The 13650-nt window shown below is 31.0% G+C and overlaps 2 protein-coding genes and 1 non-coding gene across 3 annotated transcripts; all 3 read right to left on the bottom strand.

The window, feature by feature from the left end:
* LOC105959721 (putative polygalacturonase At3g15720) lies at positions 1–3913 on the bottom strand. The gene is made up of 8 exons (XM_012983857.2): positions 3649–3913; positions 3394–3528; positions 3107–3262; positions 2379–2589; positions 2217–2298; positions 1955–2063; positions 744–857; positions 1–340 (listed from the first exon to the last, which is right to left on the bottom strand). The coding sequence occupies exons 1-8, from the start codon at positions 3793–3795 to the stop codon at positions 110–112; spliced, it is 1185 nt and encodes a 394-aa protein (XP_012839311.2). The 5' UTR covers positions 3796–3913; the 3' UTR covers positions 1–109.
* Positions 3914–6358: 2445 nt separating this feature from the next.
* Positions 6359–6431, bottom strand: TRNAA-AGC (transfer RNA alanine (anticodon AGC)). The gene has a single exon. It is a non-coding gene; the product is annotated as a tRNA-Ala (tRNA).
* A 1193-nt stretch (positions 6432–7624) lies between these two features.
* Positions 7625–12054, bottom strand: LOC105959799 (Leucine-rich repeat protein kinase family protein). Its single transcript, XM_012983955.2, has 13 exons — positions 11759–12054; positions 10994–11129; positions 10849–10920; positions 10677–10748; positions 10510–10581; positions 10339–10410; positions 10179–10250; positions 9967–10073; positions 9686–9868; positions 9270–9602; positions 8744–8998; positions 8192–8325; positions 7625–8088 (listed from the first exon to the last, which is right to left on the bottom strand). The coding sequence occupies exons 1-13, from the start codon at positions 11838–11840 to the stop codon at positions 7861–7863; spliced, it is 1818 nt and encodes a 605-aa protein (XP_012839409.2). The 5' UTR covers positions 11841–12054; the 3' UTR covers positions 7625–7860.
* Positions 12055–13650: the final 1596 nt, after the last annotated feature.

The raw sequence follows: 13650 nt of genomic DNA, 5'->3' as shown, positions 1-13650 counted from the left end.
TAGAATAAAGTATAAACTCACCTAAACAACTTAAATCGACTATGTAACAAGATTTGAATTTCTAAAAAAAAAAAAAAAAAAAGTAATTTAATTTGTGTTCTAATTAAATCTAGTACAAGCAAGATAACCTAGGAACCTTGTCTCCAAGAGATCTTCCATATACATTTCTGCACTCATAATCTGCATTTTTGCCATCAATTCCAATAATATGTATATCTTCAAATACAATATCTCTGCATGGAACAGTTTCACTACAATCCAATTTCACAGCAACCTTCTTCTTCCTCGAAGTTCCTAGTATTTGTCGGTATGTCACATTGCGGATCTCTATTGCCGATTCCTGCAAGAAAAAATCGAAGACGCGATCAAGAATTTAATTTCCGTTTTTTTTATTTTGTGGGAACTTAATAAAAAAAAATCAAGATTGTACATTTTAATTCATTATTCTCACCTTCCCATTTTTAACTCTTGGTTTGGGCTAGTGTATATATCGTACGTGTATTAAGAAAACGAATAAATGTGTACTTATTACACAGGAAAAATCTAATAAAGTAACGGAAATACCATCTATCGTTAATTGTTTCACCATTAATAATTACCTCTTAATAAATTAAGTATAAGGACGATATAATTGAGGAAAGTATAATCCGTTTCACGGGAATATGATTCTAAAGTGATAAATAATTTGAAGTATTTTTTTTTCTAAAACGGAAAAACAATAAGGGATAAAAGCAAGAACTAACGCTTGTTGTGCAGTGCGCGTGATCGCAGTAGAATTGATCGATGATGATCGGATTTCCCGTGTTGTGGAACAACATTCTCTCGAACACAATGTCTCTAACGTAGCCTTTGCCTCCCTGGTTCAAAACAAATAAATTAAAATTAAAAAAAATGTTGTGATTTAATTCAAATCCATCAATTCAGTAAGGCCTTGTTTGGTTCAATAATAAAATTAACCAAGATAAGATATATTTGCAATCTTTTTAGTGTGTAATTGTATCATTAAATTAATTAGAGGATGTCCAATGCACAATTCTCAAAAGACCAAGATAGTACAGTTGGTTGACCGATATTAGAAACCATTATCCGACCCATTATAGATGGGTTAGTTGAAATTTCCGACACCATTTAATGGGTCGGTTAAAAATTATTATATATTCGCCTAAAAATATGATCGGTAATGGATCGGTTGGTGGATAAAAACCAACACAGTCTCAGTCCTAACTGTGGTGTATTATTTCGAACAATTATAACCACCAACTCCCAGCCGTCGCCAAACCCTAGCAGTCAACTCCTCCAGCTGACATCAAACCCTAGCAACCAACAACTCTCAATCACCGTCAAACTCTATCCACCAAATCTTAGTTGTCCACCAAACCCTGACCGCCAACAAACTCTATCCACAAAACCCTAGCCGTGAAAGAACCCTAGGTTGATGCAACCGCTCCTACCATCGATCTGACCTCAAACCATAATCTTCAATTGCTATCGTCATAACCACCCATATAACCACAACCCCCACCACCATAGCCGCTGCAATCGACATATATAGCCACTCTAGTTCCCACGCCATATATACTTGTGACCACCACCGTCGCCGCTATAGCTTCCATCCCCGTTAGCCATCGCTTCTCTAACTCGATGTAGCGGTATCGTCGATCGTCGTCAGAAAAGGAGTAAAGAGAGCAAGCGAGAGATAGAGATAGAAAACAAAGAAGAGAAATAAATTTGAGGGAGAAACATAAATACAGAGGTTATATTTAGGATATAAGGGCAACTTATAGATAAAAAGAAATAGGAATATGGTTGATATTTTAGATTATTTTATAAAAAAATTGTCTTGGTTGTATCTCACTTCAAATTATATTTATTTTGAAGGATCCTAGAATTTTTATTAACCCTAAAATATATAGCCAACAAAATTAAAAGACATGCATATATACATATATATTACCTGCCAAGTCTTGATTCTAGCACCATTTGTAGCTCCAATGAATACAACATCACTAACCCTAACATGTTCAGCTGTATCATATCCTCCATTCTTCCCCAAACTCCCAATGCTGCATTTATTATTTATTTAAATTCAAGAAAAAATTTCATTAAATTTGCAAAAATGATTTAATTTTTATGATAATAATTACCTAGTAAAAGTCTATGAAATGCTACGCCCGATCGATGTATATGATATTATTCATTCACGCACAAAAACACACCTTATACCATGCCCGGGCCCACATGTTATGTTGCTAATCGTCACATAAGACGATCCACCAATCATCGCAATGCAATCATCCCCTAATGTCAATAAAATCTAAATTAAAAATTACTCGAATATCCAAGAAATTAATTAATTAATTAATTAATTAAAATAATACCAGTCCCGATTCGAGTACGGTCAATATGAACTTTAGTGCAGCTGGAAACACGAATGCCATCGGTGTTAGGGCTACTTCCGGGAGCTTCTATAGATACGTTCGACACGTAAGCGTTTCGTAAAGAGTTAAGAACAAGGTGAACCCTAGGGCTGTCCTTAAATCTCAGACCATCTCCTAATCGAACATTGTCCGAGCTTGCAATCTCGAGAGTCTGTCACAATTTTAGAAAACGGATTAACTATTATTGGATTAAATTAATAATGTACATTTGTTTTTCCCTTTCTTGAAGAATTAATAATTCTCATTACTAATAATTTACGGAAAAAAAAACCCGGAATATTTCAGTTGATAGTCGAGACGACTTACATTTGGTCTGATTTCGTGCTGCGAAAGAGAGACAACAAAAACAAATTAGTAATAGAAACTCACAATCACCACAAAATAACACAATATATACTATATATATAGTTAAACCACTATAATTAATTAATACAGTCGGGACCAGGGAAATTCTATTAATTTAGCGAATTATTAAATTATCGAGTTAATAATTTAACATGTTTTCACTGAGTCAGGATCGGGAGAAACTATTATTTAATCGAGGTTATTAATTTATTGAGGTTCTACTTTTATATATATATATATATATATATATATATATATATATATATATATATATATATATATATATATATATATATATATATATATATATATATATGAAATACCTTTCCATCCCACCATTTTTGTCCACGGCCATCGAAGCTGCCATGCCCTCTAACACTAAGACCATCGACTCTACGAAAACAAATCCAATTCTCGCAATCATTTTTTCCGCAATCCCAGCTCGACGGATTACTAGGCGCCACAAAATTCCCTTCTATCTGCCAAAAATTAAAATAAAAATAAAGAAAATGACCGATTTGAACCCAAAAAACATAATTAACTGAATTTTCACACTGAAATGTTAAAAAAAAAATTAAAAAAAATAAAAAAAAAAAAAAAAAAGAGCCACCTCAACAATAATAGTGTCGGATTCGCACGGACCGTCGAATTCCAATGGCTGGACAAAAAAAGTCTTGCCTGAAGGAACATGCATCATCGGAGACGAAGAAGATGCACACGTCGCTTTCCATGCATTTGCAAATGCCTAATTCATAAAAAAAAATCAAGAAAAGAGTTTGGTATAGTCGTAAAACGTAACCCTAAAAAAAAATCGAATACGAATACATATATATCTATATATAGTTAATGAATGAATCTGACATACATTTGTATCATCAGTTAGTCCATCTCCGACTGCGCCGTAATCAAGAACGTTGAAGACCGTTGATTCGGAGTTTGTTGTGAATAGTAGTAGTAAAGAAAGAATCAGCAACACAGTGAAAAATGTATTATTATATGATGAATCTCCCATTAGGGTTGGGAAGAAGAAAATTAATTAGTTGCAAATGTTTTAATGGTTATTAACCTAAAACGAAATACTATGTTGTTATAGGTTTTTGGAGTTGTTGTTGTTGTAGAAGTCATGTCACTATAGAGTTACTGTCTTACTACGCAACCATAGTTAATTTTCACATGATTTTATTGAAAATTATTTAATAAAAAATAAATATGAAAAATAAGTCTTTTTAATAATAATAATAATAATAATAATAATAATAATAATAATAATAATAATAATAATAATAATAATAATAATAATAATAATAATAATAATAATAATAATAATAATAATAATAATAATCATCGTCATCTTATATCTTATATATAAAAGAAAGAAACGTTGGGCAACCCTAACAAACCCTAATGGTATTTTTGTAATTATTTATTTTTAATATTTTTTTTCTACTAATTTCTAACTATTTATTTTCAACGATTATCAATCTCTTATTTTTCATCAATATATCTCAAATTTTAAGAGATAAAGATAGAAATACAATTTGTTAAATGTTAATCTATATATTTGGATTATAAATCTTAATATATCAGATTTAAAAAAAATTAATGTTATATAAATTATGAATAATACTACATTAATATTACTATGTTAGTGTACTATATTTTCTTATTATGTATTAAATTATAAAAGAAAGAAACGTTGGGCAACCCTAAAAAACCCTAATGGTATTTTTGTAATTATTTATTTTTAATATTTTTTTCTACTAATTTCTAACTATTTATTTTCAACGATTATCAATCTCTTATTTTTCATCAATATATCTCAAATCTTAAAAGATAAAGATAGAAATACAATTTGTTAAATGTTAATATATATATTTGGATTATAAATCTTAATATATCAGATTTAAAAAAAATTAATGTTATATAAATTATGAATAATACTACATTAATATTACTATGTTAGTTACTATATTTTCTTATTATGTATTAAATTAATTATTACTTTTCACTTTTAAAATAATATCACGTGCATCGCACGGGGAAAAAATGCTAATAATAATAATAAGTCTGCTTGTCCAATTGATTTTGCAAGCCGATAATGGAACAAAATGTAAAAGCCCAAATATTCCGACAATGGGTAATGAGCCCATGAAAAGTTTTTTTTCTGTTTTTATTTTGTGCAAAAAAAAAATAAAAAAAAAATATGGGTTAAATACAAAAACACCCCTGTACTATGGCCTTTGTATCAAATACCCCCCTGTACTATATATAAATACAAAAACACCCCTCTTGTTAATAATTTTCCAAAATTTGACGATAATACCCCTACTAAAGCCAATAAATATAAGAGTTTGTTTGAGCCATTTCCACTATATTTTTTTGGGTAAATTCCACTTTACCCCCTTGTACTCTGCCCAAGAACCACTTTACCCCCTCGTACTCTTAATTTCGTCGATTTACCCCCTTGTACTTGTACAATTTCCCAATACAACCCTCTTCGTCAACTTTTTTCGATTTTGACTCCGACACCATTTGGTCAAGAGTCAAAATATTGACGTAAATATTGAACTTTTTCGATTTTGACTCTCGAGATTAGAAAAGAGAAAGTTTCACACATTCATACATTTTTTTCTTTGCACTGGGTGGAATCGATCAATTTTTGGGTCTTGATTTTTACTAAGTTAGGGGTTCAATTTGGGGATATCTTGGAAGGGGAAGTGGTGGGAGAAGAAGAAATGACAATATTGACGGAGGAGAAACGACGCGTTATAGACAGTGGCAATTTTGTAATTTTCAGAGTTGACCAAATGGCGTTAGAGTCAAAATTGACAAAAATTGAAGGAAAGGGCTGTATTGGAAAATTGTACAAGTACAAGGGGGTAAATTGATAAAATTGAGAGTACGAGGGGGTAAAGTGACTCTCAAGCAGAGTACGAGGGGGTAAAGTGGAATTTACCCTATTTTTTTAACATTTTCAGTTAATTTTACTTGAGAAATTTTGGTATTTATATTTTTTCTCCAAAACATCTAATTGTTTATATATTTTTTAAAATTTTTGAATAAAAAAACCTTTTATTTTTGTCATTTTGAATTTCTTCATTTTTTTCTTAAATGTCTTCCGGTAGTTCAAATTCTTAACAATAATATGATTGTAAAGATGTTTGTAATCTTAGGATGTTTGAACTACCGGAAGACATTTAAGAAAAACAAATGAAGAAAATCAAAATGACAAAAATAAAAGGTTTCATTCAGAAAATTAAAAAAATCTAAGCAATTAGATGTTTTGGAGAAAAAAAATGTAAATACCAAAATTTCCCATGTAAAATTGACTGAAAATGGTAAAATGTATAGTGGAAAATGGCTCAAACTATATATATATATATATATATATATATATATATATATATATATATATATGCTTGAGTAGGGGTATTTTTGTCATATATTGGAAAAAATGTAATGTGAGGGGGGTTTTTGTATTTATGTGTAGTACAGGGGGGTATATGATACAAATGTCATAGTACAGGGGTGTTTTTGTATTTAACCCAAAAAATATTAAAGAAATTAGCAAAAAATGGAGATGCGGGGTATCGATCCCCGTACCTCTCGCATGCTAAGCGAGCGCTCTACCATCTGAGCTACATCCCCTTGTTGAAGATAATGTTGCGTTTAATGAATATATAGTATTAATCAGAGAGAGTAAGAGAAGAAGAAATGAAACCAGAATACCAGATATTCAAAGACTTCATATACAGTAGAACCTCGATTAAATAATAATTTTTCTCAGTCCCGACTTAGTGAAAACATATTAAATTATTAACTCGATAATTTAATAATTCGCTAAATTAATAGAATTTTCCTAGTCCGGACTGTATTAATTTATAGAGTTTATCTGTATGTAGAAAACTATATATAATCTAATTCAATAAAATTACAGTGTTTTTTCTTTTCTCTATTTAAATCATTGAACAGATTGTAAATTTTAGAGAATCTTATGAATTTTTATTCTTATTTTGTATTGTTACATTTTATGATTTAATAAAATCTATTATAATTTCAGAATTAAAATAAAAAATAAATAAAGATACTAGAATCTAAAAAGTCACAATCAATAAATATAGGAATATAAAATATTGAATATATATATTACATTTAAAAAGTTGCCAGAAAATAATTCAGGGTTTACTTAAATATTTAAAAATGTGTTATAGAATAAATATTATATACAAGAATATATTTTTAGGTCATGGAGCATATATATAGATATTTGTAGTAAGTGTATAATGGTTTCTCAAAATACAAACAATATTGAGCTAAGAATGTGAGCAATTGACAAAAGAAAGAAATTCTGAAGAAAACTTGATTCTCATTTCATTACACCGAGGAGTGTATTTATACACAAATTAATTATAGCATTGTCATGCTACTATAGGATAAGTACAATCAGATATTGACACGTATTTATGCCTTTGGTAACTTAGTCCATAACAAATACTCCGATCCTTTATAATTGTCGTTTTTAGCTTGTGCACAAGGATTAAGGATCTCAATAAATATTGCTTAATTTTAGAAAAATACATGTTCTTATACTAAAATGCCCTTGCCAATAATTAATGTGAGAGAGTGTTGTAGATAGTTAATAAGGGTAAAATTGATAATTACACAATTAATGCCGTGTTGGAAATGTAAAGTGACAGATAATATGGAACAAAAATAATTTTAAAAAGAGACAGTTATTGTGGAACAGAGGGAGTAATAAAATGTATGTTTTTCCCCATGACTTTTGAGAGCAAACACAACTGATGATTGATTTGCTTCCACACCCCTGAACGTTTAATCAATTAACAACCCCTCCCCAAATATTTCAAATTTAGTTAATACACACCCCTACATCAATTTGTCTGTTACAAAGGCAAAATTCATCATCCATAAAAATGAAAAAAAATGGTACACATTCACACTAATGTGAACGCAATAATAATGTACAGTCCCAAAACATAGGAGAATCATAATAAAACATCTGCGACTCGAGTAGACTAGAGTCGACTCATTAAACGAACATATATATACATATTTATCAGCATTTATCGGACTGAGACTCGTAGAACTCGCTGAGGCAAGGTGACATCGCTTCTTGCTCCAAGAACTGCAAAACCTGCTGCATCGAAGGCCGTTCTTCCGGGTTCGCTTCAGTGCACCTCCCCGCAATTTCTACAATTACTTCTACGGTCTCCACGTCAGCATCGTTGCAGCATCTTTTATCCACCACGTCCTCGAGCCTATTCTCCCTCAAGAGCGTGTTCATCTAATTAAATATTCAAAAAAAATAAAATGTTCGAAAATGTCAAAAATAAATAAATTAATTAATCATGAATTATAGTGTAGATTATTTTGAAGATTTAAAATACCCATCCGACGACATTTAATCCCCTCCTGACGAAAGATGGATCGGTGGGCCGTTTTCCAGTTACAAGTTCTAAGAGTAGCACTCCGAAACTGTAAACATCGGATTTCTCGGTAGCTCTACCGCTTTGCAAGTACTCTGCGAAAATAAATAAATAAAAACAAATAATAATTAGCTATTAAAATGGCAAAAATTTATATAATTTTTTATTGCATTCGGCACCCTTTTGTTTTCTCTAATTGTTGAAAAAACGCTCTAATATGTTATTCTATTGGCAAAAACGCCCCTACCATACAATTTTTTTTTTCAGCAAACTACCCCCTAAAAACTCACCGTTTAGGGAGTTGTGTGCTCAAAAAAAAACTTTATAAGAGCATTTTTGCAAATAAAATAACATAGGAAGTTTTTCAGCAATTACATATTACATAGGGGTACTAAATGCAATAAACACTCTTAAAATGGACTCATTTGGAATTTTGGAAGGGTGAGCAATTTATATATACACTAAATATAGAAATCAAAATCAAAATTCGGACATGCAAAAAATGAAACGAACCTGGAGCAAGATAGCCGAAAGTGCCGGCGACAACAGTCGTAACATGAGAATCCTCATCGACCAATAATTTCGCGAGGCCAAAATCCGAAACATGAGGCTCCAAATTCTCGTCGAGTAGAATATTGCTCGATTTTATATCTCGATGAATTATTTTCGGAGAGCAATCGTGGTGTAGATATGCCAACCCCCTAGCAGAACCAATAGCTATTCTCAAACGAGCATTCCAATTCAGTACTCGATCTTCCGACAAACTATCTGAATAATAAATAAAAAATGCAAAAACATCAGCAAAATGATATAAAATACGAGTTTATTGCATTCAGCACCCCTGTGATATATCGAATTACTACAAAAACCCCTATGATGCATTTTGTTTGGCGCGTAAAACCGCAAATGGTAGTTTACTAATATTTATAATGCATGGGTTTTTTTTAATAATTAGAGTAAAATCAGAGGTGCTAAATGCAATTAACACTAAAACATATATTACACGATAATTTTATGATAATATTAATTTTTTTTTTACCATGCAAGAAATAATCCAAGCTTCCCATGGCTAAGTAATCGTATATAAGAAGCTTTGCCGTAGGAAGTCGACAGTAGCCTCTTAGGTTGACTAGGTTTATATGTTTGACACTTCCCAAGATTTCGAGCTCCCTCTCGAAAACTTGATCGGAACCTTCCCTTGACCGGTCAATCTTCTTGACCGCAAAAGTTCCGCAATCGTTCATTACCATTCTATATACAGTGCCGAATCCACCTGCTCCAACTATATCTTCTTCATCAAGAGACTCAATTTTTTCAACAAGCTCGCACGAAGGGTACGGAAGATCGCCGTGGAATGTTATAAGCTTGGCTCCTAATAAAGAAAATAAAAAAAAAAATTAAAAAATTACATAACAATAAAACTTACGAAAAAAGGTTTATGAAAAAAAAAATTACTTGGTTCTTGATGAACTTGTTTCTTGACTTCGGTGTATTTCTTAGCAGCCCTTTCTTTTTTCGACAGAAACCAAATCGAGGAAAAGCCGAGAAGCATAATAATGGCAAAGGCGAACATCGACACTGCACCGATTAATATTCCTTTGATGTAGTGGGAGGATCGGGTACGAACTGTGGAAGAACCTAGAAAAAATTCAGAAGTTATTACATATGTACGCGCCGAATACGCAATTTAATAGAAGAACAAGGACTGCATTTGCAATTTTTCACAAGTTTACTACCTGTTGCTTCGTCACTTTCGGCGTGGGGTAATACAGCGGGGAACCCGAGTGAAGTTCGGCATGGCTTGTTCACTTGTTGACCACAAAGATCTAAATTACCAATAAACCTAGGCATAAGCATACAACTTCAGAATACGTCTCCGAATTATCGAAATATTTCGAATAAACGAAATTGCTTATTACAAAGTGTTACATTAATTTTAGGAACTTACGAGTTGTCTCGAAACTTGCTTAGCGCTCCGACATCCGGGATTTCACCGGACAAGAAATTTGTAGACAAGTTTCTAGAAAGAAAAAAAATTGCATCGACTAACTTCATATATCGATTAATTAACCGCAACTATTTAAAAAAAAAAAAATCGTTCGACTTACAGATACGCTAGATGTTTTAAACGGCCTAGAGAAGAAGGTATGGCTCCTCGAAGCGTATTGCTCGATAAATCGCTACACGACAATTACGTACGTTCGTTACTCAAACAAAGTAGATAGAAATCAACATGTGTTTTTTTATTACAAGAAGAAGAAATCGTGTATGAATCTTACAGAATGGTCAGCATAGAAAGATTCCCGATTGTCGAGGGTATCCCTCCTTGAAAATAATTAGATCGAAGATACCTATAGATACGATTTTACGAATGCGAATTACTTCATGCGGGATTGCATATCAAGAAACTAAGAGAATGGACTATGATGTAATAACAAATACTTACAGTGCTCTAAGATCCGAACATTGGGCAATGTCAATGGGAATCAAACCGTGTAGACTATTCTGGTGAAGTGCCCTGAATTTCATTTCACAAATATAGAAAAAAATTCGACAAAATAAACGAGGCATTATCGAACTTTGGAAAATCGACACTAAAACGTAAATGGAAAACTTACAGTCTTTGTAGTCGATTGAGCTTACAAATGCTGGGAGGTATAGTTCCTCCAAGTTGCATATAAGGTAAGTTTCTAGAGGTGAAAACAGTAAAATCAAAATTTAACAAAAAAAAAAGAGCGAAAAATCGAGAGAAGAAAAACGCACATTGAAATAACTCGTTGGTCTTGTGGGCTGCAAGAAATGCCAGTCCACTTACATGGAGATTCATCACTGTCTTTCCAGTTACTCAGATAGTTTTTACTGTCATTTAAACTGCTTTTCACTTCCAACAATGTCAAACCTAAGCCAAAGAACCCCAAAATAAATAAATAAAACAAATATCAAACACCAAAATTACAGTATTTACAATGATATACATAACTTCATAAGCTTAAAGATTAAAACTTTTTGTTGTAGGTGTGACACAAGAACCCAAACAAAAAAAAAACCAAATATCAAACACCAAAATTACAATATCTAAAATGATATTCAGAAATACATCAGCTTAAAGATTGAAACTTTTTATTGTAGATGTGACACCTAAGCCAAAGAAACCAAAAAATAAATAAATAAATAAAAACCAAATATCAAACACCAAAAGTTCAATATCTAAAATGATATACATAACTAAATAAGCTTAAAGATTGAAACTTTATGTTGTAGATGTGACACCTAAGCCAAGAACCCAAAAAAAAATTTAAATAAAAAATAAATAACAAACCAAATATCAAACACCGAAATTACAATATCTAATATAATATACATAACTACATAAGCTTAAAGATTGAAATTTTATGTTGTAGCTGTGACACATAAGCCAAGAACCCAAAGAAACACACTAAAATGATATACAGAAGCTTAAAGATTGAATTTTTATTTTATTTTATTTTATTTATTTATTTGTAAATGTGAAATAAATAGCATACATACCATCTGGGGTGAGGGCAAGAGAGCATTCCTGCAAAAGGGTTGTTGCCAAAACTGCCAAGAACACCAAAACTAGAGCACCCATTTTCAGTTCTTGATTTTCAAATGTGGTCTTCTTTTGACTACTCTGCTAAAAGGGTTTTCTTTTTTCTTGAATTATTTCTTGCATAGAATGATTTCAAAATGAAAAGTGAAAAAGAGGGAAAATAAAATGATTTTATGATGAAAAAAGTTCAAAACTTGGAAAAATAATTGTGGGGTTATCTATGGGGAGTGGGTAGTGGTAGTGCTATAATTTCAAATGTGCTTACTTCAAAAATTCCATAATTATTACTAAAAACATAATTATCTATTTTTTCATTTTTAACTTTTTTTAAAAAACAATTAGGGTCAGGTCAGATTACGAAAAAAATTCTTATGTTTTGGTAAGTATCTCATTCGAGCTCCACATTTTGAAACAAGATTACCTATAAAATGTGTTTTTTTCTTGTAAATATCAGATTACAGTGGTACAAACTAGAGAACATTGCACTGAATCTAGAAAATCTATTGAATTTGACACCATAATAATGAGCATGCATATAAGAAATAATCATAATTGAAGGATGGTTGCAATTACCGAAACACGAGGGTTTTTTCGTAATTTAACCTAAACTCACGGTAGTCTAATATCAAATGTGCTTACTTCAAAAATTCCAAAATTACTACTAAAAAACATAATTATTTTTCTATTTCATTTTTCACCTCTTTTTTTTCGCCTGCATTAAGTTGGTGAAGGAGAGAGTAAGCTTCAACTTTGAAACTGCATAGATATCTGTGCGATGAGATGATACATTATTAGCCGTTGTCCAATGGTGTTCAAAACAAGTTTATCAATGAACACTCTCACCAGAGAGCGCGTGTGGTTGACAATCTCTTGATAATCCACGTGGCATGGATGGGTTTTGGTTAGATGGTGAGGTGGCGCGTGAGGCTGTTTGTTCCAATGTTTGCACTGCCCCATGTCTGAATTGTTGCAGCAAAAGGAAATATTTGAAGAAAATTGGACCACGAATTTTAGCATTTATTTTTCACGCGCGCTAAAAAGTTCGTCCTGAATTTATTATGGAGATTAGTTGCATTGCATGTTAGAATAATTTATGTTTTAAATGAAGGGACAATTACGAAACTTTATAGGGTAAATATTTTGCATACGACCCCTTATGGTTATGGTATGAAATTAGGCACATAACTCCTTGTGATTTTGAAATTTTTGCACATGATCCCCTTATAGTATGAAATTAGTATATAACCCCCTTAAATAGAAAACTGGAAAAGACTAGATTACCCCTATCAAGTCAAAAGTTATTGTTTTAATTTAAAAATATTTATTCTATAAAATGAAAAGCTTAATGTATTTTTTTGTAAAATGAGAAATATAATATATTATAGTGTTTTTTTCTATTTTACCGCACATATATTTTTTTTTAATTTAATTTTCATTTCAACTTTAGAGAAATGTTTTTTTAGATTTTTCCAAAAGAATACAAAAATAAAGACTTTGTTTCTTAAAAAAATTAAAGTTCCATAACAGCTATAATATAATATATTATATAGAAAATAGTAATAATAATCATAATTAATGATAATGTTAAAGATTTTCAAATTGATTTTTAAAATCGAATAAATTGTCAATCGTACAATAACTAGTATTTTAAACCTTTTGTGCTGTAAAATTAAAAAAACACAATAATATATAATATTTCTCATTTTGCAAAAAAGTACATTAAACTTTTCATTTTATAGAATAATTATTTTTAAATTATAACAAGAATTTTTGACTTTATAGGGGTAATTTAGTATTTTCCAGTTTTCTATTCAAGGGGGTTATGTGCTAATTTCATACTATAAGGGGG

This window comes from Erythranthe guttata, chromosome 9 (genome assembly GCF_056151865.1).
Source record: "Erythranthe guttata isolate IM_541 chromosome 9, IM_541, whole genome shotgun sequence".
Lineage (NCBI taxonomy): Eukaryota > Viridiplantae > Streptophyta > Magnoliopsida > Lamiales > Phrymaceae > Erythranthe > Erythranthe guttata.
Note: the sequence above shows the minus strand (reverse complement) of the source record. Positions and strands in the feature narration are given on the sequence as shown.